Source organism: Gossypium raimondii, chromosome 1, assembly GCF_025698545.1.
Source record: "Gossypium raimondii isolate GPD5lz chromosome 1, ASM2569854v1, whole genome shotgun sequence".
In the NCBI taxonomy this organism is placed as follows: Eukaryota; Viridiplantae; Streptophyta; class Magnoliopsida; order Malvales; family Malvaceae; genus Gossypium; species Gossypium raimondii.
The window spans coordinates 34,486,371-34,512,711 of record NC_068565.1 but is presented as its reverse complement, the minus strand read 5'-3'; the positions used below and the strand labels follow the sequence as shown (position 1 = coordinate 34,512,711).

At 34.9% G+C, this 26,341-nt stretch overlaps 1 protein-coding gene and 1 long non-coding RNA gene across 11 annotated transcripts; both read left to right on the top strand.

The window, feature by feature from the left end:
- The first annotated feature begins 2,582 nt into the window (after positions 1 to 2,582).
- Positions 2,583 to 13,679, top strand: LOC105786980 (uncharacterized). 10 transcript variants are annotated; one of them, XR_008197794.1, is made up of 8 exons: positions 2,584 to 2,926; positions 3,086 to 3,119; positions 5,226 to 5,282; positions 8,497 to 8,666; positions 8,988 to 9,105; positions 9,233 to 10,231; positions 10,376 to 10,494; positions 10,579 to 13,679. It is a non-coding gene; the product is annotated as an uncharacterized LOC105786980 (long non-coding RNA). The 10 variants fall into 10 exon arrangements; XR_008197792.1 differs by having other exon boundaries at positions 2,583 to 2,926; positions 9,233 to 10,494; XR_008197787.1 differs by having other exon boundaries at positions 2,586 to 2,926; positions 10,376 to 13,679.
- Positions 13,680 to 21,526: 7,847 nt separating this feature from the next.
- LOC105785674 (endoglucanase 8) lies at positions 21,527 to 25,474 on the top strand. Its single transcript, XM_012611793.2, has 7 exons — positions 21,527 to 21,834; positions 21,934 to 22,341; positions 22,679 to 22,771; positions 22,853 to 23,014; positions 24,199 to 24,310; positions 24,542 to 24,705; positions 25,013 to 25,474. The coding sequence occupies exons 1-7, from the start codon at positions 21,610 to 21,612 to the stop codon at positions 25,334 to 25,336; spliced, it is 1,488 nt and encodes a 495-aa protein (XP_012467247.1). The 5' UTR covers positions 21,527 to 21,609; the 3' UTR covers positions 25,337 to 25,474.
- Positions 25,475 to 26,341: the final 867 nt, after the last annotated feature.

Here is a 26,341-nt window from a genome sequence, read left to right as displayed (position 1 = left end):
AATACCTGAAGGATTTAAAATCCCAAAAAGATATAGAATTTCTTGAGAAAATTGCTCGATCAGATTAAAGAAAAGTTTATATGGAATAAAACAATCTATACGTATGTAGTACAATCGTCTTAATGAATACTTGTTAAAAGAAGGTTACAAAATGATCTAATTTGTTCATGTGTCTTTATAAAAGGTTTGGATAAGATTTTGTGATAATTGTTGTTTATGTTAATGATCTAAATATTATTGAAACTTATGAAGAGCTTCAAAATATAATAAATTGTTTAAAAAAAGAATTTGAGATGAAAGATCTTGGAAAAACAAAGTTTTATCTTGGATTACAAATCGAGCATTTAAAAGATGAAATTTAAAAGATGAAATTCATGTTCATTAATCAACTTATATGGAAAATTTATCAAAGAAATTTTACATGGATAAAGCACACCCATTAAATACTCCAATGGTTGTACGATCGTTAGATGTGAATAAAGATCAATTTCGTCCCTGTGAGAATGATGAAGAGTTTCTTAGTCCTAAAGTACCATATGTAAGTGTCATAGTGGCATTGATGTATCTTGCAAACAACACAAGACCTGATATAGCTTTTGATGTAAATTTGTTAGCAAGATTTAGTTCTTCTCCAACATGTAGACATTGGAATGGAATTAAACATGTATTTAGATATTTCAGAGGGACTATTGATATGGGGTTATTTTATTCAAATGATTTAAAATCCCTATTAGTTGGCTATGTTGATGCTGGATACTTATTAGATCCACATAAAGGTCGATCTCAAACAGGATATTTATTTACACGTGGGGGTACTGTCATATCATGGCGTTCAACAAAGCAAACATTACTTGCCACTTCTTCAATCATGCAGAAATAATTGGAATGCATGAGGCAAGTCGAAAGTGTGTTTGGCTAAGGTTATTGACCCAACATATCCAGAAGATATGTAATTTTCCTTTACAGGAAAAGATGTCAACTATCTTATATGAAGATAATGCAGCACGTATAGCTCATTTGAAGGGTGGTTACATCAAATGTGATAGAACGAAACATATTTCACCAAAATTATTCTTCACCCATGATCTTGAGAAAAAGAGGTGATATAAATGTTCAAAAAATTGTTCTAGTGAGATTTTAGCAGATCTTTTTACTAAGGCGTTGCCAACTTTAACATTTGAAAGACTACTACACAAGATTGGAATGCGTCGACTCAAAAATGTAATGTAATGTTGCCATCAGGGGGAGTCTAAAAACAAGTTGTACTATTTTCCTTTAACCAATGTTTTGTTTCAGTGGGTTTTCCTGGTAAAGATTTTTAACGAGGCAGCTTGTAATAGAAGATTGTGTACTCTTTTTCCTTCATTAGGTTTTTTATCTCACAGGGTTTTTCCTAATAAAGTTTTAACGAGGCATATTATCTACAGTGGACATCCAATGGGGAGTGTTATGAATATCTTATTAAGTGGATGTCCATCATGATCAAGATAAATTTTTGATGTACTTTAAATTCTAATAGTTATTAGAATTAGATCTCTACTTCTTTTATACTTTTTATGCCTATAAATAGAGACTCTGATGAAGCATTGTAATCATCCATTTGATTAATAAAGTACATTCTCTATTGCTTTCATATTTTCTTTGTTCTTTATTCTCTCCATCTTTTTTATTTTATAACAGTAGTTAATTTTTATTTTTATTTTTTTCTAATTTTTAAATTTAGAATGTATTGTGGGGAGATTTTGCTAAGAATGAGGAATAATTGCTTAAGGATGATTTTTATGAAAATCTTATTATTACATTGTCTAATGTGAAAGTTTCACTTTACTATGGTAAATATTTTATATTTTCTGCTAATAATATTTACTAATAGTTGAATTTATGATAAAATATCTCATATAAATATTATTATGATTTTATAATTATTTAAATAATTTACAATTTTAAAGTAATTCAACTACTACTATGCAAATTAATTTAAATATATTAGAAGTGGATGAGTTGAATAGGAGGTAAATATAATATATATATATATATATATATCATATTTTGATAAATACTTTTCATCGTATATTAATATATATCATAAGTTGTTTTATTTGTAATTTCAAAGGAATGGTTTTTACTACCATCACCGTCTTCTTCCTTTTTTTCTCTTAATCATATATACGGTAGGTTAACTAATATTTCTATCAATTAATAAAAGAGTCCGATGCAAAAAATAAAAATAAAAAATTGCATGTTGGGTCTTTGAAATAGGCCAAATCATTTTGATAATAATCAATTCGATCTGTTTTACTGAGTCCATATAGCCTTATATTTTCTAATTTATTAATTTTAAATATTCATTAAATTTATTAAATTAATAAGAATGAAATGAAAATAATATTCTTAAAACTAAAGCAAACCAAAACTATAAAGAACATCTAAATACAACTAAAAATAAAAAAGTTGTATAATGTTTTCCTAATTGGAACTTGTCACTTCTAGTTACTTGGTTAAAATCATTCAGAGTAAAATCACTCACGTGCTGTTTGGTTCGCTGTAATGGGTATGCCATTACAACCCTATTTCGTGGGCCCCACTTATTCCATCCTTTGGTCGGGTGTAATGCCATATTACTGGCTTATTACATTACGCCGCTATTCCTAAAATCTGCTGCTTTCTATTACCGAAGGAAAGCTCAGTTTTGCTTCCGTTTTGGTTCTCCGGATTTCATCTGCCCTGTTTTACCCTCCCAACCCTAAAGGCACCTCCACCCTCTCCCTCCCAACATCAAACAGAACCGCCCCTTACATTTTCCTTCCTTCTTTTGTTCCTGAAGGTAACTGCAAAAAAAAATTGGAGGACCAGCCACACAAGTTCATCGCTTTCGAGCAGGAACTAGGGCTTTAAGAGATTCGGAAATACCAGCTTCATCAGATAAGTGAGCAGTCTTCCTCATCTTCTTTATATATATTTTATTCACTTATTTTGTTTTTGATCTCAAAATTCTAACAAGGTTGGCTGTAAGTGGGGGTGTTTCTTTAACTTCAAACCTTGCAAATTGCTGTTGTTTTGACTTTCTTGTTTGGTTCTTGATTAGGTCTCAAGATTTCCTTGATCTCTATCCTTTCTGGGTATGTTTTGAATTCCTTTTTGTCTGAAACTTGTAAAAAACAGTGTTTGCTTTTACCAATTGCATTGGTTTCTTGATTGATTTTAATGAAAATGCTTAGTTTTGCACAAACAGAAACTGAAATGAAGGGTACTGTGTGTTGATAGCTCTGATTGGTGGAGGGGGACTGTGAATCCTTCACCATGTTGTGTATTGAATATGCTGGCCCCTTTCGGTCTGTTTTTTGTTGGCAACTGGCAAGATTTGTAACCGTTGAGGGGACTTGTTGGATTTGACTTTTGTCTTCTATAACATGAAAGCATCACCATTTCTGGTATCAAACACATCATCCTTCCCTTGAGTTTCTTTTCACTTTTCTACACAAACAGTAACTTGCTCAAATACTTTGGAGTTATGGCAAAGACAAGTAAATGAAATGGTGGTAGGCCTAGGGTGCATGGTCTAATCTTTCCAGCATTGTCGATTCTTGACAAATAGGGCCGATCCTCCATCATCCATGTTTTTCTTTATTTCATTAGTTATAATGTCTCAGCCCTTCTTCCCCTTGGGATTGGCTCCCACCACCCATAGTAGCCTCCTATAGCTGTTAGTGTAAGGCTACTCAATCATCTTCACACTGAGTTTTGGGGGGTAACTTTAGAGTATCTCTTTTCAGAACAGACAGCAAATGATCCATCAATTCTTGACAAATAGGGCCGAAGGTGGTTAGATCCTCCATCATCCATGTTTTTCTTTGTTTCATTAGTTATAATGTCTCAGCCCTTCTTCCCCTTGGGATTGGCCCCCACCACCCATAGTAGCCTCCTATAGCTGTTAGTGTACGGCTACTCAATCATCTTCACACTGAGTTATGGGGGGTAACTTTAGAGTATCTCTTTTCAGAACAGACAGCAAAGGATCCAATCGGCTATCGGTTCAGAGGACCTCTACTCACAACGGTCTCTTTGTTTAAGTGTAAAGTGTTGTCCAAAATCGACATGTCATTGGAAGAGCTTCCATTGTTCAAAATTCCATTGTTCTTGATTACATCCTTCCAGCCTCTGAATGTCTTAATTTTATTGAATCCCTAAATTTCTTTTGTACAGATAAGGTAAAAGTAAGATTACAGAACCAGCATATGATAAAAATACCTCCAGATGAAGCACAAGTAGCTATAAATCATTTGTTTGTATTAAGTGTCCATGTGTTGTATGTATCAAGATAGGGTATCATTTGTTTATATTTAAGTGTCCATTTGTTGCACGTATCAAGATAGGGTATCAAAACCAGCATATCGTAAGATGTACAATGATCCACTTAAATCCTGTGAGTTGTACATGTTGCTTTTGTTGAAGAGCCAAACATTTTTCATTTTTTATGCTGTCATATTGCCATGTATTCACATACAAGCCTTCTATATTCTTCTTAATTCAGGGGCTATGCATTTAAGCAATTAATTGAACTTAATTTTTATTAAGTAATGGTACCTGTAACTAGTAATACCCATAGTTCTAAAGATGTCTGAATTTGATCACAAGGTATGGGTGCTTTCTTATTCTACTTTTATGCCTCCAGCTTTAACTAGTAAAGCACATGAAGCTTGTAGGTGAGTTAAATTTGTTTTAGTAAATAAATCTATCTCAAATTGCTAAAATTTGAGCAAATGGAGGAGACACCTATTCATATTCACATTTAGCAAAGATCCAATGTTGGTGATGGTTCTGCTTCCCATTCTAATCTTTCTTTTCTGATAGAGCCTATACTGTTAGAAACTTTATTATTACAGAGAGGAAAGTCCTTGTTAAGTATTTTGAATTCTCAAGAGTGAAGATGGTTTATTTAGTGAACTGTGGAGATTAATAAGAATTTTCATTTGGTGGATAGGCTATTCTAAATGTGAATTTATAAACAGATGGGACTGCTTCTGTTATATTAGGCCATTAGACAAACCTAAGATACTGCCACATCTTTTGTTTTCAAAAAGATGTAACCAGGTTAGTCTAGAGTTATTCCTGATAGTATGAAGGTGGCTTTCTTTAACTAGGACTGTATTTCGCCTGCTCCCTCATAATATATCTTTTCTCTATCTTGTATGATTTTCTAAATTCGGACCAATGTCTATATGCAGGCATTACTTGAGGAGAGGATCACTACTCAGGCATTAGCTGGTAAACGTCTAGTTCAGGTATTAATAACAATTTTTTTGCTTGTTCCATCACAAGCTGCATTGCTTCTTTTAAAGTCAATTAGATTTAGCTATGTCTTGGTAGCAAGGTAATATCATTTGACAAAAGGCTTAGTCGGGACACTGCATTTTATCATTAAGAATATTTAAATAGTTTGGTTGATTTGAAGTGTTCTTTCTTAATCTTGAATGTTAATAGTTGTTCTGTAACCAAGGACTACTGTTAAGTACTGGGTTGTACAGCTTGATTCTATGAACATAGAGTAACCATTGTGATTGATAGTTCAGCTCATCAAAAGGAGAATTGTATTTGCCTAGAATACTGTGATATAGAATTGTATTTGACTCTCCAGGGACATGGAAAACCTTAAAAAAGTATTTGACATATCCATTTTCGTCACAATTGTATGACATAGGTTTTTTGATACCTTTGTCAAATGGGACTGTCTAATGAGGCAGTCTAAGCCTATAGAATAAAAATTGGATCATTAGATATAATCAACTAAACAACTTGATTAAAAAACAATTATTCAATATATTAGTGGTAAAAAATTTTCAAATCCACATTGAAGTTGAGAAACTATCACTTTATTCTTAATTTTCATTTAAAATAAAAATAAATAATGAGACACATGTTGATTTTAAAATTTTGGTTGTGGTACCAAATAATAATCCTAATTAAAATTAACTAAAATGCTGGATAAATTACTTGTATGGTGAAATTTTTTAATATTTTAGCATTTTAAGAAATTTAAATGAAGTTTTGGGTGTCTCAAGTTGAGTTCAAATCGAGCTTAAGTACTAATTATTCCATGTTATTATGATTGAAAGTGCTTTTAAAATTGTTTAAAGAAAAATGCGGTTTGTTAATGTTAAATTTGTAACATTGTTGTCAAAAAATACGGTTAAATGTTAAAATGTTCTTCTTAGAGATATTCTGCTAAGGGTATTCTAGTCATTTTAGTTTTTTTTCTTATGCTATTATAACATTATTCCATTCAACCAAACATAAGAACACTGTTATGGCTCTATTCCATTCCATTTAACCAAACAAAAGGATTACCTATTACGCCTCTATTCTATTACGCCTCTATTTCATTACAGCTCTATTCCATTACAACGAACCAAACGTGATGTCAGAGTATAAGTTTACATAAGCTCCACAATTACTTTGAAAATTATAATTGATCAAATTTACAAGATACATAACTAAATGTTTTTAATTGTAGTAAATATTTATGTTTATTTAGTTACTTATGTGGGTTTGAATGGTTATTTTAATTTCGATCATTTAAATTGAAATAATTAAAGAAACTAATTGTTTTAAACATTAAAACATAGTTTTATAATTCAAATACTTTTAAATAAACTAAAACCCATCCCAAATATAAAAATAAAACCCAAACCCAAATTAATAAGTAAAAATTTATAATTCCAATTTTATAAATAATTTAATTATAATTTTATTAATGTATACTGGGGTGCACCAAAACTCGATTCAATTCAAAAAAATAAAAAAAATTCAATTTTTGAGTTAATCGAATCGAGTTATTTGAGTCAACTCAAATAAGTAATTCGAGTTCGAGTCAAGTTGAATTTTACAATCCGGATAACTTGAATAATTTGAATAATAGATTGGTGTAAACACTCTTTTGGTCCCTGTCAATTTTAAAAATGAGTAAATTGATCTCTTTCTCAACAAAAATTACAAAAAATTAAAATAATTTTAAAAATTTAAAATAAATTTTAAAATTCAAAATATTTATAAAATTTCAAATTTTATTTTTAAAAATTATAAAAAATGTTAAAAATTTTCTAAAAGATATGTAAAGAAAGTTAAAATTTTAAAAATTTCTAAAATAATAATTTTAGTACCTAAATAAGTTAAATAATGATTTAAGTTTATTATACTAAAGTATCTTTTTCTTCTTTTTTTACTTTGAAAAGTTTTCAAAAATATATGGTTTTAACATGTAATTAGTTATACAACAATATTTTAATTTGATATATTTAATTTCTTAATTTAACTTGGACTCGACTTGAATTTTATTTTACTCGATTTTATTTTAAAAAATTTTAAATTGAGTTAAAATGATAAAATATAACTCGTCAACTCGATTAATTCAATTTTTTTCTCAATTGATTCGATTCGACTCGATTCGATTGAACTTGATTCTAAATCTATATACATAAAATAAATCATAAATATTTTAATTTAAATAAAATAAAATAAAATAAAAACCCTAAACCGGGCCCTATCCCAAAACCGAACACCATTTACATCGCCACCAGCTCCTCCTTCACAGTCACCAACTATCGAATAATTATTATTTCCTGTTACTCAACTCGACAGCCCTGAGTAAGTTTTTTTGTTTCTGGGTTATCTTTGCCTTTTGCTTTTAGCTGTAAAAATGTAATTTTTGCTCCTTGTTTTATTTTATTTTTTGTTTGATTGGATAGTAATAATGTGTTATATTAGTGGTAATCAAAGTTCTTTTTTTTTAAATAGAAAATAAAATTAATCAACTAACGACACTTTGATTTTCATGTGGGTTACTTTTTTTAAATAAATATATATATATATATATATATATATATTTCTTCTTCTTCTTCTTCTTCTTTTATGTGATAGAATAGTGATGAGATCTTTGAGACTTTGGTAGCTGTATTCTTGCCTTTTGAGAACTGACCTTTCGAAAACTTAGGTTTTAAAGTTAATACATGTGAATTTTGTATTTTGGTATTTCTTGTTTCTATGTTGGTCTTTAAATTTAGTTTCATTTTGATCTTTCTTTTATTGTTGAACTAATAACTGGTGTTATGATGATTAACACACTTGTTTCATAAGCTGAAATGAAGTGGTTTAATTTTTTTTTTTTTTTGTATGAAGAAGATCTGTTGTTACCATGTTCTTCATATCATCTTTGATTTTTATTACAAGCCACAATTGTTTTTCTTTGTAATGTTTGGTAATGATTTAACATTCATGTTTTCTATTGGGTGGTGGTTCTGCTGTTTTGTTTGGGTGCTGAGAAAATGCAGGAAAATGTGTATTTTTTAGATTATCTTAATTTCATTTTGTGTAATATAGTTATATTTTGGAATGCCATCAAATAAAATATTAATTTAATTTCATTCTTTAATCTAAAATTATATAACTTGTCTTTCTTATTCCATCTTAAAAAATGAATTAATTGAACTTTTTTTGTTGAAGATGTCAAGGGAAATGAATGAAAGTCATGGTAGCCCTATTAATGATGTACAAAGCTAGCTCCTCATTTTCAAGAAGTCACACATGATGGAACATATCCTAAAGTTGCTGCTGTAAGCTCCAAAGGGACCAAAGCTAGAGCAAAATGAAGGCGAACTACTGGGAGATTGAAGGTATTAAATCACTTTACTAAGTTCAACAATGATGACGGTGGTATCAAAGCTAGATGTAATTATTATCGGAAAGAGTTTTATGTTAGAATATATCAAAGATAGTCAGTTGACAGTTAAGATAGTAGTTAGTATTTTAGTAGTTATTCTGGTAAAGAAACTAACAGCTCCTTAGCTACTGCTATAAATGTTGTATCGAGCCATTACTATTGTTGAATGAAAAAGTATATGCATTTCAAGTATTAAACCTTCTTAGGTTATACTTTAACACGGTATCAGAGGTTTCTTCTTTCCTGGCTTTCCTATGTTAAGTTTTTTGTTCAGTTCTTTATGTTGCATGGATTCGCCATCGAGTCCTTCTGCTGCTCACTCAGCTGCTCCAACGGTGGTGTCGACACTTGCGAATAGTATTCTTGATAGCAAGTTTTTCTCTACCAAGAAAGTGAGTATACTTCTTGATGATTGCAACTATCTCTTATGGAGGCAACAGGTTTTGTTAGCAGTTAAAGCTCACAAACTGCAACGGTTTCTTGACTCTAACACAATACCACCCCTTTCGATGATCACAGATGATGATGGGGTGCTGCAAGAAAATGCTGAATTCGTTAAGTTCGAGCAACAAGATAGTGCTCTTGCTTCATGGCTTTTATCGTCGGTAAGCCCTGATGTTCTTCCTCATCTCATTGGACTTGTTACTAGTTCTCAGATTTGGAATTCTATTGTAAACTTGTATGGTAGCAGAACTACGTCTCGACTAATGTTTTATCGTCGAGCATTACATTCACAACGCAAAGGTGATATGTTTATGAAAGAATTTTTGCTAAAAATTAAGTCCTATTGTGATAACCTTGCTAGCTGTGGAGAGGCCATTAGTGCCCATAAACATATCACTGCTATTCTCAATGGACTATCGTTCGAGTATGAACCCATTGTTTCAATCATTCTTGCTGGTCAACATGCTTACACCGTTTAGGGTGTCACAACGATGCTACTGGATGCAGAAGCTAGACAACAGGTTATATTGGCCGAAACTCCTAGTTCTGCCAACCTGGTTTCGCAACAACCTGCACAACCCAGCACTGATACTTCCGTGCCAACGTATCGTGCGTCAAACTCTAGGGGTCGTGGGCGTGGACGATCATCTGGGGCTCGTATTGAATGCCATCTGTGTGGAAAAACTGGACACTTGGTTGATCGATGCTATCATCGATTTGACGCGTCTTACAAAAGCAACAACTATAGACCCCCTCCGTAAGCAAATGTCTGCATGCTTACACCTGGCTCTTCTCCATGGACACCGCCCTCTATGTCAGCCATGTCACTAGTGACTCAACCTTCCCCCAACTGGTCTCTTCTGTCACAACCTATGAATCCCTGGACTAGTTCATACATGAGTCATCCTACACAACACGTGGTTCCATCTGCATCTGCTGTTTCTTCTCCACAGGCGTTAATTGCTACACTCGACATTGTAGGGGATCCTGCTTGGTATCCTGACTCTGGGGCCACACACCACCTCACTCACTCAGCAGCCTCTCTTGGAGAAAATCCCTCGCACAATGGACCAGGTATGGTGTATGTTGGAAATGGTAGTTCTCTTCCTGTTATTTGCTCTAGTCAGTCCTCCTTTATCACTAAGGCACGACCACTTCACATGAAGTCAATTTTATATACCCCTGGTGTTACTAAAAATTTACTGTCTGTATCTAAAGGTGAGTTTGGATGGGCAATTGGGTGCGGTGCGGTGCGTTTAACTTACTTTTTGTCTCACGCTACAGTATCGCTACAGTATCTAATCTCACTGCCACCGCTGTTTTTACACTAACCGCAGGTAAATGCACCTCCCATCCAAACTCACCCTAAGTTCACCAGAGACAACCAAGTGATGTTTGAGTTCCTACCGTCACAATGTCAGGTACGTGATCTCAGGACCAGGGAGATACTTCTATGAGGATCAGTTCAACATGGTCTCTACAAGTTTCATTTGAATGATGGCTTCAGAAAGTTTCAAACAATGCCCACAGCACACTGTTTTACAGCAAAAAGTGTTACTCCTCTGAGCGTGTGGCACTCTAGACTAGGACATCCTTATAAAAATGTGTTGCTCAAGGCTTTACAGCATTGTAACTTGTCATTTGATGTGAATAAAGATGAGTTTTTCTGTGTTGCATGTCACCTAGGCAAGGAGCACAAACAATCGTTCTCTCCATCGATATCTCAGTATTCTGTTCCGTTACAATTGGTTGTTGCTGATGTTTGGGGGCCAGCCCCAGTTATCTCAAATGGTTTTTGTTATTATGTAATTTTTACTGATGCCTGCACCAGATATTCGTGGGTTTATTTTTTGCACAAGAAGTCTGAAGTTTGACAGTTTTCCTTCAGTTTCACAGACAAGTAGAGCGCACCTTTGGAGTTCAACTACAAACATTGCAAACGGATGGGGGGTGAATTTCAGTCTCTCAGGCTGTATCTTGTTCAACATGGCATTGTTCACCGGTTCACCTGTCCCTACACTTAAGCTCAAAACGGAATTATCGAACACAAGCATCGACAAATGGTTGAAACAGGTCTTGTTATGCTTGCGCATGCTTTCATGCCAATGTCTTACTGGAGTGATGCCTTTAGCTGCGCCATTTACCTCATTAACAGACTCTCCTCTGCTCCCCTACATTTTATCTCTCCTTTTGAAAAACTTCATCGAGCCAAGCCTAATTATAGCTTTCTCAAAACCTTTGGGTGCCTGTGTTTCCCTAATCTAAGGTCGTACAACCCTCACAAAATCCAGTTTCGCTCCACTCCTTGTACCTTCATCGATTACTCTCTCATTCACAAAGGATATCGGTGTCGAGATGGCACTGGCCGAATATACATCACCCGCCATGTCACCTTTCATGAAAACAACTTTCCATTTAAGACTATCGCCACTCACTCTCCTCCAACCAACAACCGTCAGTCAACTAGCTCCAAATTGCTCATTCTAAATTCCAGCCCGTGCTCTCCCAATAATTACTCACCCACCACTCAAGGTAACACTCCTTTTACATCACCCGCTATGTCCACTTTGCCCATTTCAACTCCTTTTGTCCAACTCAACATGCAGTCCACATCTCCTGTCCTCACTAACCCTCTACCCTCACCAAGTGTCTCCACAAGTCCCTTACCTCCATGCCCAATACCACAAAACTCCCATCCAATACCCGCAGCAAAGCTGACATATTCAAGCCAAAAGCCTACTTAAGCTGTATGAGTGAGGCACCTGATACACCAACTAGTATTCATGCAGCTATGACACACTCTTGTTGGCGTGATGCGGTTCATGCTGAGCTAGAAGCTCTTGTCCGCAACAACACCTGGAGTCTATGTCTGTTACCGTTACATCGTCGCACCGTTGGATGTAAGTGGTTAATTAAAATCAAGAAAAAGGCTGATGGTACTGTTGATCACTATAAAGCTCGTTTGGTAGCCAATAGCTACTCTCAGCATGCAGGGACTGACTTCCGAGACATGTTTAGCCCAGTGGTTCGGGCAGTCACCATGAGAACAGTTCTCGCTGTTGTCGTAATGAAGGGATGGCCTCTTAGGCAAGTCGATGTGAACAACGCCTTCTTAAACGGTGAACTATCTGAGGACATATTCATGGACCAGCCACCTGGTTTTGAAGTGTCAGAACCCAAAAACCAGCGGTTAGTATGCAAACTGAACAAAGCCTTATATGGGCTGCGGCAAGCTGCAAGGGCATGATTTTACACGCTTAAACAATTTTTGGTCAGCCAATTAGGTTTTCATGCGTCTAAAGCTGACCCGTCCCTGTTCATTCGAGTTACTGGTAATAGCCAAATACTACTCATGGCTTACGTTGATGATATAGTTCTCAAAGGCAGTTCGAGTGCAGATATTGACAGTGTGATAAGTCAACTTCACAATTGATTTGCCCTCAAAGACTTGGGATCTCTCAATTTTTTTCTCAGCATTGATGTATAGTACACCAATCACAGCTTGTTCCTCAGTCAGAAGAAGTATGTGCAAGAGATCCTATCGAAGACAGGTATAACAGGTGCAGCTCCCACTCCAACACCTATGGTTAGTCTCCCTAAGCTTACTGTCACTTCCGATAGTCAAAAGCCTATTGATGGTCCGCTTTATCGCAGCACTATTGGGATGCTTCAATATCTCTGCATTACACGGCCTGATCTCTCTTACTGTGTTGACAAACTCAGCCATTATATGAACTCTCCTAGTGAATCTCACTGGAAGGTAGCTAAACGAGTGCTACGCTATCTGGTGGGCACTATGGAACATGGGTTAGTTTTTACACAGGGACAATTTCGGTTGACTTGCTACTCTGATGCTGACTGGGCATCTTCAGTTGAAGACAAACGCTCCACTACAGGCTACGTGGTGTACTTGAGGCCTAACCCGATAGCCTAGTGCTCAAAGAAGCAGGCCGTTGTCTCCAGGTCGTCCTCTGAAGCTGAGTATCGTAGCTTGACCAATTGCGTCTCTGAGCTGGTGTGGGTTCAACAACTGTTAAAGGAAATAGGGGTGTCTGTTGAACAAACGCCAGTGGTCTGGTGTGATAACACCTCCACTGTTTCTATGGCAGCAAATCCAACTCATCACGCACGAGTCAAGCATGTTGAGATCGACCACCACTTTGTTCGAGAGAATGTTCTTGATGGTCTGCTACAAGTCAACTATGTGCCATCAGTCAACTAAATTGCTGATGTTCTTACAAAACCAGTTCCCCCCAAACACTTTTCTGATTTTCGGCAAGCTCTTCGAGTCACAACAAACAACTCAATTTCAAAAGATTTTGACAACCAGGAGAATGTTAGAATATATCAAATATAGTCAGTTGACAATTAAGATAGTAGTTAGTTTGTTAGTAGTTATTCTGGTAAAGAAACTAACAGCTCCTCAGCTACTGCTATAAATGATGTATCGAGCCATTATGATTGTTGAATGAAAAAGTATATGCATTTCAAGTATTAAACCTTCTTAGGTTATACTTTAACATTTTATGCTGACACTAAAAAGAAATGGGACAAATGCACTAAAACCCCTTATGATTACTTGCGCTAACTGACCTCTAACTAGTGGTGATCCTACACAAACAACATTAGTCTCGCAACCAGGAGATGGGTCTTTAAGTGATTGGAAATTTGATCAAAATGTCATTAGGAGAGCTTTAGTCATGATGATATTAGTGGAAGGATGGGGATTTAGGAACTTAATGGAAGTTGCATGTCCTAGGTTTTGCATGCCTTCTAGATAGACAACTTCTAGAGATGTCTTTCAACTTTATGTGGACCTAAGTTCAAATTTGAGTAGAATATGCCTTACCATTGACACATGGAATTCATTGCAAATAATAAATTATATGTGCACTACGACTCACTCTATTGACAATAATTGGAAGTTAGCAAAAAAAAAAAATTAAACTTTTGTCCCATTTCTCGTCACAAAGGTGAGGCAATTGGAAAGACAATTGATAAATGTTTGCGACATTGGGGGATTGAAATAGATTTATGATTGTGATTGTTGATAATGCTAGTTTGAATGATATTGCCATGTCATTCTTAAAGAAAAAATACAATCTAACTGTTGTTGTTGAAGGCAAATATCTTCATATGAGATGTATTGCACATATCATTAATGTCATAGTTAATGATGGGTTAAAAGAAATGAATGATTTGGTAGCTCGTGTTAGAGGGGCAGTGAAATATATAAGACAATGTCCCTCTAGGTTGGCAAAGTTTAAAGAACGTGTTAAAGATGCACATATTGAAAGTAAGAGCTTGTTGTGTCTTGATGTTGGCACTAGGTCGAATTCTACCTACTTGAGTTAGAACAAGCTTCAAAGTTTGAAAGATCTTTTGAAGCATTTGATAATGTTGATCTGTATTATAAAGGTGAGCTCTTGATGGGAGATGGAGTGTCGAATCAAAGGGATTGGAAAAATGCTAAAAGGTTATGTCGTTTTTTGAAAAGATTTTATAACCTCACTTTGAAAGTTTCAAGGTCTTCTTATGTCACTGGAAATGAATTTCTTAATGAAATTCGTGGTGTTGAAACTGAATTACGAGAATGACAACAAAATCCTAATGTTGAGTTCAATTCGATGATAAAAAAGAATGCAAGATAAATTTTATAAGTATTGGGGTAATGTTGAAAGAATGAATATGTTACTTCTATGTTTGATCCTAGGAGGAAAATTAGATATGAGCAATTTGCATTCTTGAAAATGGACTCTCGTGACCAAACCAACGCTTTGATGAAAAAGTTGAATGTGGCATTGGCAGATTTTTTTAATGAATATAAGCCATTGTCGCACCATCAAGTTGAGCAAGTTGAAAAAAGTGGACAATCTAGTAGGAGTTCTTTGACTCCTAAGCTTGTGCAAGCCCTTTTTTGTACTCAAGATTGGTTATGCAATTGAACAATTGGACCCGAATGCTCTCCAAGAAGAAGTGACATTACAGGACAAATTTGATATTGGTAATTATCTTATTTGCTGAACAATTTAGACTTAGTTATATTTTAAGCTTGTTATCTTATTTGTTGTTTTTGGACATTTTCAGATTTGTCCAGGATTACAGTTGATCATGATTAGGATGTGCATCTTTGCACCTTTGTTGGAATTGCTAGTTGCTTTGGAAGTTTTGGAGTGTTTATGGTTATCAATTTGTTGTTTTTCAAACTAGTGAAAACTGTTGCTAGTTGTTGTTTTTGTATTTGGAATATTTGGTTTTTTGAACTGCATGTGTAGTTAAACTGTTATTAGTTGTTTTTGTTGGATTGTTTGTGCCACATTGTTGTTTTTGACCTGTTTCTGATATTAAACTGTTGTTTTTGTTTTTTCTTTGGACTGCTTGAGTAATTAGAATGAGCATTTTGCCTATCTTTTCACTACTATTGGTGTTAGCTCCGAACTATTTACTAAAATGATTCAAATTGGTTCATGACACTCTTTTCCTATGCCATTGAATTGTTCTAAGTATGAGTGCAATCATACTCATAGTAGCTTTTATTATTTTTCATCTTCAATATGTACAGAATGGATGGAAGCTTTCATGCTTAATCATACATATGTCTAAGCTCTTTTTATTGCTAGGATTGAGAAGTTATTGTTTGTTAGAAATGGAAGGGGTCCTGAACCATGATAGTATTTTTCTTTTTTTATGGATAAATTTGTTGATTTTTCTGTAATTCGTGTTTGTAAATAGACAAATCAAGTTGTTGTTGTAATATTGTAGATTTGAGCATCATACAGTCATTGGTTGTTAGCACCCTCTAGGGATTAGAGCCAAGAGGGGATGCTTTTGGGTTACAAAGTTTATTTGATGAGTATAATTTGCACTTCACAATTGCTATTTTTGGTCTCTTTTTTTTACCAGTTTGGGACTGTTTGTATTAAGCCATGTGAATAAACCTAATCGAACTGATGAAGTTCAGTTCGGTTATTTCGGTTTGGTTAGTCTTTAAATTTGGCTTTATTTGGTTATTGCCATAAAGAAACAAACCGAGGGAATGCACCTGTACTCTTAATTTAGATGAGGAGAGGCATGGTTGTATATAATGACTTTAAAGAATATTTTTCTATGTCATTGCCAACTAATATATATTTTTCTAAATAAATCTTTCCAGAAGTATTGTAGCATCTTCTCGCCTCATTTCTTCCCATCCATATTGCTGTTCGGAGGAAAGATTTTGTTTTTAAAACAATCTCAACTGATTGTAAAACTCAATTGTTGATTTTTTTTTTTTTTTTGATTTCTCTGCTTATTTATCTCACACAGGTATACAAATTGGTAAAAAAGATAGAATTACACTGTTGAAAGTGGACTAAAATTGCCTTTCTCCATCTGAGTTTTCGAAAACTGAAAAAGGAAAATATTTGTAAGAATAGAAATTGGCTCAGAGAGTTTGCAGGGCATTAAATATGTTTAATCTTGGAGGAAACAAATTTATAAAAGAAATTCCATACCTATAGTTTTTCTCTGAATGGATGGAGAGGGAATAAAATTTAAAAAATATTATGGATTAAATTTACATATTCCAAGGTTGAAATCTGAAAAGCATAGTTTGTGTTTTTTTATACGTCACAAGTTTTGAGTTTAATTTTCGTTTTAGTTTTATCTTTTTCAAAATTTTAATCACACGGTAAAAAAAAAATTATATATTGCAATTGTAGATAATGAGCTTCAATTTACACATTTAAAATTTAAAAGTTTTTAACTTTATTTAATCTTATTTAATAGTATAAAGACGGATGAGATGAGGTGATTTCATTCATAGTTTGTGTTTTAAGAGTTTTAAGGTGGAAAATTATGTGTGATTTTTCATGTTAATCATATAGATGAAGCATGCCAAAGAAGGATGTGCATTTTTAGGTTATCGAATCAAATCTTTGGGTTATTTGGTTAGAATCACGTTATTGCCATTGTCATCCAGCCCCATATCTTATCTTCAATACAAGCAAAAATAATTTGCTTAAAAGATGAAAAGCCTTATCGACAAAACCCAATAGGTCCCCCCACTCCCACTCCCTGGTTTTTTTTGGATTGGATAATGCCCAAAGATGAGGCACATGGCATCACTCATTGATTACCGAAATACTTGCCCTTCCCTTTGCTTTCTTTTCTGAGTTTAAGTGCCTTCCTTATTGGCTTTTATTTTTTTTTGGTGACCTCCAAAGTTTTGCCATTATTGGATCTTTGACCATGTTGACAAGATTGCTTCTGAATTAGCGGGGGATTATGACCTAATCTCATCAACATTCAAGATTGATGTTATCTTTAATTACACAAAGCTGACATAATTTCAGCACGACTTACCTTGGTTTCCATGCTTGCCCTTTTTGTTGAATCGAGGACTAGTTACATCTTAATTATGAAAATATCTCACTGTAAATTTTTGAACACGCATAAAATACTATTATATAGTCATCATATGTATCTTTATAATTCAATTTAATTTTAATTAAATAATTCTAAAAACAATAATATTTGATGTATTATTAACATGACATTTCAATATTAAATAAAAACAATATAAATAAATACTAATAATTTATTTAAACATAATTCATCATAAATAGTTGCTAAAACCTTAACCCTAGAGTCGAGATTTAAAATTTTCAAGCTCAAGATCTTAAATTGAGAGTTGTTAATATTTATTTATAATGAATTATTATTTAATTATGTTTAAATAAAGTTATTAGTATATATTTATAGGTACTCTACTCTTTTTAATCAATGGTGCATTAGACTTATCCACCAATATTATTCTTTTTAAAGAAATCGAAAATGGTGTCAAGTATTATTAAAATTCTGTTTTGGTTGCACTATCCTATTCCAATAGAATATTGATTTACATTCAATAATAATGGCCAATTATGAGGAAATAGAAATACTGTGTTGAACTCTAACAGAAAAAATAATAATAAATAAAGGGTATGAAGTAGGATACCAAAATGTTGGAACATGTAATGGAGAATACATGTGCCATTGCATACAAAAGTCAAACGACCTAATAATGTTTCTCAAATTCCTTCGGAACTTCTACCTAGATTTTAATTGCTCATCATTTGCCAACGAGCGACAATGCCGGGAGGCAGGTTTTTGGCTGTTGATTAAATGAATAAATTTTACTTTTAGCCCCTCCGACATATTTATAATTTAATTTAACTTCTTTTAGCTTTTTTGATAAATGAAAAAAAGAGAGGTTATTTTTGGTTAAATTTTGTTATTAGTCTCTATATTATGCATAATTTTTAAATTTAGTTTGTCTATTTTAATATGAGCATTTGTAGTCCCTCTATTTTTCAATTTTAAAATTTCAGTCTGATTAAATTATAGTGACTAAATTCATTAAATTAATTTTGTTGTTTCTAAAATCTTATTAAAAAATATATTATCACATGTGTATCTTGTGTCAACTTATGATTTCTTTATAATCTTGAAAAAAGATAATTAATGGATTTAACGATTGTTGTTCACATCAAAATGAAATTTTAAATTTTGAAAAATATAGGGACAAAGAATATGAGAATATAAACTAAATCAACAACTTTACATATAGTATAAGACAAATAGTAGAATTTAACCAAACAAATTTAGTTGCTACTATTTGACTAAGGACAAAAGTCGACGAATTTAATAGCATAATTCAATTAGAGATGTATCAACTTGATGAAATCATTAAAATTTACGTCCTGGCCTCGCCATCATCAAATCAACCTAACGATGAGCATCAATCAATCAATAAAAAATTGCCAAAAGTCCCAAGAGACCCACAGCATCACTGATGCACAAAAGGCCAAGTCTTAAATGGCCTATCCTCTTCTCCATTATCTTAAATCTATCACCATCACTGTAATCTATCATGATAAAGCCCTTTGAGGACGATTCCTAATAAATTTGGTGGCACCCTTATATTGACAAATCTCACATATATGCCAAAGGACAAAACAAAAACCATGAAAAATGTGGACAAAATAAAACCACAAAACTACATACAAAACCATGATAATATGGATTGAAATTAATGTAATTATGTGAATGCATGTCTCTGAGAGATATATACAAATATGGTAATGAGGTGAATAATGTACAACATGGTATAGAGTTGTGTACTATATGGTATTGTTGCCGGTGTGTGTATTTCTTATTTTATACTTCAATGCTATATGAGTTCAATGCTTGACAATTTCTGAGTTATGTAAAAAGATGAGGAAGAGATTTATTGTGTAGCCTGCGATTTGGCAACTATAATGCTAATCAGACTGGCAGATCATGAGATAAATCTGTGGAAGTCCATGGCCATGGCATCATTTGATAATATGCTAAGAAGGCGAGAAGGTATAAGACCATGTGGAAGAAGCCCATGGCATCCACCGAAAGTGACATTCGGGACAATAAACACGAATTCTCTAAAAAGCCTTTGTGGCGAATTCTCTGGAAAGCCTATGTGGCTACCTCTTTCTGAAAGCCTTTGTGGCTTGTTATCTTGAAAATCAGTGGAATGAATTATGTAATGATCAAGTGGAGAGATGCTAGTCTACCGTGTGTGATGTTTGAATATGATGGCGAGGCATTTTCTAGTAGAATACTCGACAAAGTAACCAGTTGTGGAATCCGTCATAGTGATCTGCCATGACAAGGAACTTGTGACATCTGGAATGTTGGTAGTGTAAGAGCCTGCCATACTTGAGAACTATTGAATCCTATACGAAAGCCATTTGGAATTTATATTACAAGAATTAAAGAGTTATGTTTCCCCCATTAAATCTATTTGTATGGGCTGGTTCAAAAGTATAAAGGTAATAGGTATTCTGGTAATTGCGAGAGTATGTAATGAATCTTCTAATAATTGAATCTGCTTGGTAGTAATCTAAGAAACGCATCTAAGTACAGTTGCAAGGGACTTGTGTAAATTAGTTACCGTGAAAGGAGTATAAGATGGTTAAGTGCAAAAATTGACTTATGGTTATCCGCCAATCAAGATTTAGAATTGTATCTGCCATAGTCGAAGAGGGAAACCCAACTCATGGAGTTAAAGGAATCTACATTTTCGTAAAAAGGTAAATATGAGTGAGACTCACAAAGTTCCTTGGTAACTTATATACATGTTTTGGGTTGCAGGTCTGTGAGTGGAACCTATATGCCAGGAGGGACCAAGCTAAGGATGCACCATGGTGTTTGATCGAGGGCAATATTATGCATACAGAGAAACCCTTTTTAAAAGAAAACATGTTTCCAATGACAAATAGTAGTACCTGCCACAATGTGTTTGTTTATTTAAGTGGATTGATGTAAGATTTTAATTTACCTTTGAAAGTTCCATGACAATCGATAAATGTATTATTCAAAGTTATTATTTTATGAAGGAATTTTAATAAATGAGGCTTTTAGTAGATTGAATAATTTAGTTAAGTGTGTAAGCAATATGAGACCTTGTGTTCGAATCCAGTAAATGAGTCGGGTATAAGATGTTACAATGTTAACTTGTTTTATTGTGGCGGGAATTTAATACAAGAACTTAGTTTTTTTTTAAAAAGATTATTTTGTTTTAGAGTCTTACCCGTGTTTATTTGAAGAAAACGAAAATAGGTGTGTGTACATTAGTAAAAGGAATCTAACAAGCAATCACACAAAGTTGTATTCTAGTTTTTAAAGTTTGGGGCTTGGGGATGAACATTTCCAATCACGGACAATGCGGTTTGAATGCTTTGGCTCGCCTTTACGCAATTATGAAATTAAAATTAGTCACAGCCATTCTTTTTCGAAATTTATTGAGTTGCTTATAGGGACATTTCATAATTCTTCTAAAATTTAAAACCATTACAGGACTTAATACACTCGCTAGCAAATAAATGCCAGGATTTTACTGTTTGCTCTCAAGATATTAGCTACCAATTAATCACACGTTGCACCAAATCTTAATGCAACATCATCGCCACCTATAATAAGTGATCTCAAAATTAAAACAACTCTCTGGTTTATTTTCTGTTCCTCTCTCTGCCGGTTCCCAACTGAAACTCACATGCCCCCCAATTCGTCAGCAAAAACTTCTCCCCCTATTTCACTCGCTGCACCATCTCCACACATCTCTTACCTCTTTCCACGTGTCAATCATTAATAAGGCGGTGGTGTCCACATGTGCCCTCCGTTATTCCCTCACATTTTCACCGCCCAACTCATGGGCTTTACCGGACCCGAATCACCTCAACCCGCAATAAACCCGGTCAAGCATTGGAATCCCAACTTGGCAGTCATGTCTCTCCACGTGGCATATCCCTAATGGTGCACTCTCTGGAATCCGATGCCACTTTTTTTAGTATAAAATACCACGTTGGCCTTCCCCTTTGGTTTGCAGTATCAGTTAAGCATTACGAGGAACAACCAACTAAGCTAGCCCAGTCACCCCCTCCCCAAAGGAAAATATGGCGCCAAAATCGTTCTCATTTCCGGGGATTTTCCCTGCACTTCTCGCCTCCTCACTTGCTTTACTCCTATTACCGACTCCAATCATAGCCGTCCACGACTACCACGATGCTCTCCGCAAGAGCATTCTCTTTTTCGAAGGCCAAAGATCCGGCAAACTCCCACCCGACCAACGAGTCAAATGGCGCCGCGACTCGGCATTGCGCGACGGCTCCACTGCTGGCGTACCTACTCTTCTCCCACATCCTACATTTTCCTTTTTTACGACACTAGGAAGTCCTGTTAAATCGTTCATGCCTTTTGATGTGTATTTTGTTTTTCAGGTGGACTTAACGGGAGGTTACTACGACGCCGGAGATAACGTAAAGTTTGGGTTCCCAATGGCGTTTACCACGACTCTATTAGCTTGGAGTATCATAGATTTCGGGAGGAACATGGGGCCGGAGTTAAAGAACGCCGTTAAAGCGGTGAAGTGGTCGACGGATTATCTGTTGAAAGCAACGGCAAAGCCTGGAGTGGTGTATGTACAAGTTGGAGATGCGTACTCAGATCATAGCTGTTGGGAAAGGCCGGAGGACATGGACACGCTTCGCACGGTGTACAAAATCGACAATGCGCACCCTGGTTCTGATGTGGCAGGTGAAACCGCCGCTGCATTGGCTGCTGCTTCCATTGTGTTTAGGTCACGTGACCCTGCTTACTCGAGGTTGCTCCTCAATCGAGCCGTTAGGGTACGTCGCTGTCACTCGCACTAGTAATTATATATTTTTATTATTTTTACTATAAATGTTTACTTTAGAAGATTCGACACTAAAATATTGAAGTTTATTTTTTATTTCTAACCTTGTCGCAATAAAAAAAAAAAAGAAAAAGAAAATGTACCCGAGTCACGGGTCAAGAATGTTTTTAGTCAATTGCTCAATTTCGAATAGTGAGTTTAATAATGAATTTTAGTTGTTGCTCTGGTAGTATTTCAGTAGAGAAATTAGGTGGCATTTTTAATTTGATTACAAAAGAATAAAATCTAGATTTTATCGTGGTTTATGGTAAAATGGAATTTTACTATAGGTGTTCAACTTTGCTGACAAGCACCGGGGTGCCTACAGCAGCAGCCTGCACGCTGCAGTCTGCCCTTTTTACTGCGACGTGAATGGCTACCAGGTGAGATAGGTCTTTTTCACACATAATATGAACCGTTTGATTATCACTTTGACTGGCTGATAAGGTAAAATATATTTGTAGGACGAATTGCTTTGGGCAGCGGCTTGGTTGCACAAGGCCTCAAGGAAGCGCGCATACAGAGAATACATAGTTAAAAACGAGGTGGTCTTGAGAGCCGGAGATACCATTAATGAGTTTGGATGGGATAACAAGCATGCTGGGATTAATGTCCTCATTTCCAAGGTAAAACTATAAATTAAACAAATAAAAAAACCCAAGCTCTTAATTAATCCCTGGATTATATATGTTTAGGTTCAATGATTATAATTAATGATACGAATGTTTTTATTATTATTTAGGATTGAGTGTGTTTTCTTCTATGTTTGTGTGCCTATCCATTTATTTACTTACAGTGTTTTATTCTCCTTGTCTTGTGTTTTTTGTTGGGGAATGTGGGATGTTTTTCTCACTTGCAAGAAAAAAATTGATAGAAAATGTGGCTCGGTGTCACGTGGTTGGGGAATAACTTTGATCATATTTCTTGGTGGGCCTCACATCTTGTGGAGGAGTTTTATTCCCCATTTTCAAACCCCCCTTCTTCTTTTTTAAGATTTCTTTTAGAGCAACTGAAAACAGTTCGCAAGCTGTGAAGTTTTGGCTTTATTATCAATCCGGGTCACGAGAAAAAAAAAGAAAGTTAGATTTCATTTGGTCAGGTTTTAAACCAAGGAGAAGTTAGATTGCGATACTCTCTTTTTTGTATAAAATAAATGCTACTACCAATTTCTAACATATAAAATAGATAAGATGGGGGAATGGATTAATAATTATGTGACATGGAAAAAAGGGGTATATGATTAAATGTATCTAAGCATAGAATTTGGCTTTCCATGTGAAGCATAATTTGTGCATTCACAACCCAATCTGGACGTTCTCTTTAAATTATTAAAATAATAAAAGAACCAAGTGTTTGGAGCCAAAAGAGGCTAAAACTGTGCTTTGATGGACTGGATTCAAGGTTGGTGTCTTGTTTCCTCAATCATAAACCCAATTTTGTGCTCAACTGGAGGTGGCATCAAAGTCTAAGCATCTTAGTTTAGAGATCTGTTTTCTCGTGGGTCCCCATTCTGTGAGCTACTGCTACATGCATGTGCCTAAAGTCTGGGGCAACGGTTCCCTACCATGCTAACCCCATTATCTTTCACATTTAGCTTTTTCTTGAAAGTTGATGACGACTTCTTCGTTAACGACCTCTTACTCTTAAAAAGTATTCCCGTAACATGTACATGATTTCTTTCTATTCATGCATTTAATATTTTGTGCATAACTTTAGGATTTACGGGTTTTGCAGTAATATATCAGGGGATTCAGTATATCATACGTATAAGAAACAAATCTAGTTGTTAATTAGTATTGTCTGTGTGCAGGAAGTGCTGATGGGAAGAGCTGACTATTTCGAGTCATTCAAGCAAAATGCTGATGGTTTTATTTGCTCTATATTGCCTGGGATTACTCATCCTCAAGTTCAATACTCTCCTGGTAAAAATGCTTACTTTCACCTTCCTTTCGTAAAACACAGGATCTCTGGAGAAAAAGGACAAAAGTAACCCTATTATAAAAAAAGAATAAGAGCAAATGATTAGGTTTGTCACATGTGGTATAAGGCTGGATGAACTGTATTTGTAATTAAGTGCTTTTTTTGCAGAATCCAGGTGGTTTTCTGGTAATTAAGAAACTAACCCTTTTCTTCTCTTGATGGAAAAAAAAAAGGTGGGCTGATCTTCAAAGCAGGAGGGAGTAACATGCAGCATGTAACGTCACTGTCTTTCCTACTTCTAGCCTATTCTAATTATCTAAGCCACGCTAACAAGGCTGTGCCATGTGGTGAAAGATCAGCCTCCCCTGCCCTTCTCAAACAGTTGGCTAAACGCCAGGTAACAATTTTATCCTTTTTCACCACCCTTTGTTTGTTTGTTGTTATATCTCGATAAAGTGAAATTATTTAGCTATAGACATCACCATTAAAAATCAGGGGACCATATCCTAAATCAGACAAATTGAACGGCTAGAGTTTGTCTTTATGGTGAATATGTAACTATGTCTGATCTAGGAATGTTTGATATTGCTTGATCATTAAAAGACCACACCCCCACGTGATTTTGGGGTCATTTTCTTATCTAAATAGAAAAAATAAAGATGGACCGCAGAATTAATAATTGTAGTTCATTGTGGAAAATATAGGTGAACTACATTCTGGGAGATAATCCACTAGGGATGTCCTACATGGTAGGGTACGGTTCACGCTTTCCTCAGAGGATTCATCACAGGGGAAGCTCACTGCCATCGGTGGCGGCCCACCCGGCTCGCATCGGCTGTAAAGCGGGGTCTCGCTATTACCTAAGTCCGAGCCCAAACCCCAATTTATTGCTGGGAGCAGTGGTTGGTGGGCCTAACGTGTCGGATGCTTTTCCAGATTCAAGGCCTTATTTTCAAGAGTCGGAGCCCACAACGTACATCAATGCGCCGCTTGTGGGACTCTTGGCATTCTTTTCAGCGCACCCTTGATTTCTACACTCCAAAACAACAATGTAAAAGGATGATGGCAATTCCGAGTGGTGTGCGAAAATGGTCACCCTGCCCTATTATTGTGAAATCAAAAGATTCCAACTGTTCCCAAATAACAAAAACACTTGCATTTCCACACTTTAAGGATTGCATCCTTTTTCTTTGCGGGCACAAGTATTATAGATTGCAAAAAACACAACAAAGAAATTTAACCAATCAACATCTTCATTTCCCCTTCAATGGTAGTAAGGGGATATATATAGGTCAAAACACGAGTTACAATGGATTTGTTAGATAAAACACTTAGATCCTCCATGAGAAGTTAATTTGTTTTTGTGGGTCATTAACTTGCTCATCTGCCTTAGCAAGCCTCGGTCCTTTGCTTTGAATGACATGCCCCATCACATTCATAACCTTTATTAACACTTTGTACTCTGCCAGCATGATCATTTCCACCACCGTTGGAAATATCTCCAGCAAAACCATGAATAGTAGCCTAATTTTCCAATTGTTTCGACACTTGTCATTTTCCTACAAAGAAAAAAAAAGGCCACTCTTGACAAAATTTGGAGTGTAGGAAAACCAAAAATTGATTTATAAAGAAAGAAACCACATTCCTAGCAATTATAAAAAGGTCCATCCATCCTAACACTTATTATTGATACATGTGCATGGCTGAAATTTTCATTTTTTTTCTAAGCTTTTCCATTTTTCACTCCACTCTCATCATCATCATTTTCCAGGTAATTCTTCCATGTTGCACAATTCACATCCACAATAAAATTGCATTCTTCACCATAATAATTTCACTCTCAAAACTTTTTTCTAAAAGAATCAATGATTTTTTCATCTAATTACACTCTTCTCTTGAGAAAATACATTTAAGTAGCCCTTTGATAGTTAAGGGTAATCAATGGTGTTTTTTTTATGTGATATATTATGATTGTGTCGAAAGTTAAAAATTTATAAAAGTTATTACAATGTAAAAATATAATAATTATTAAC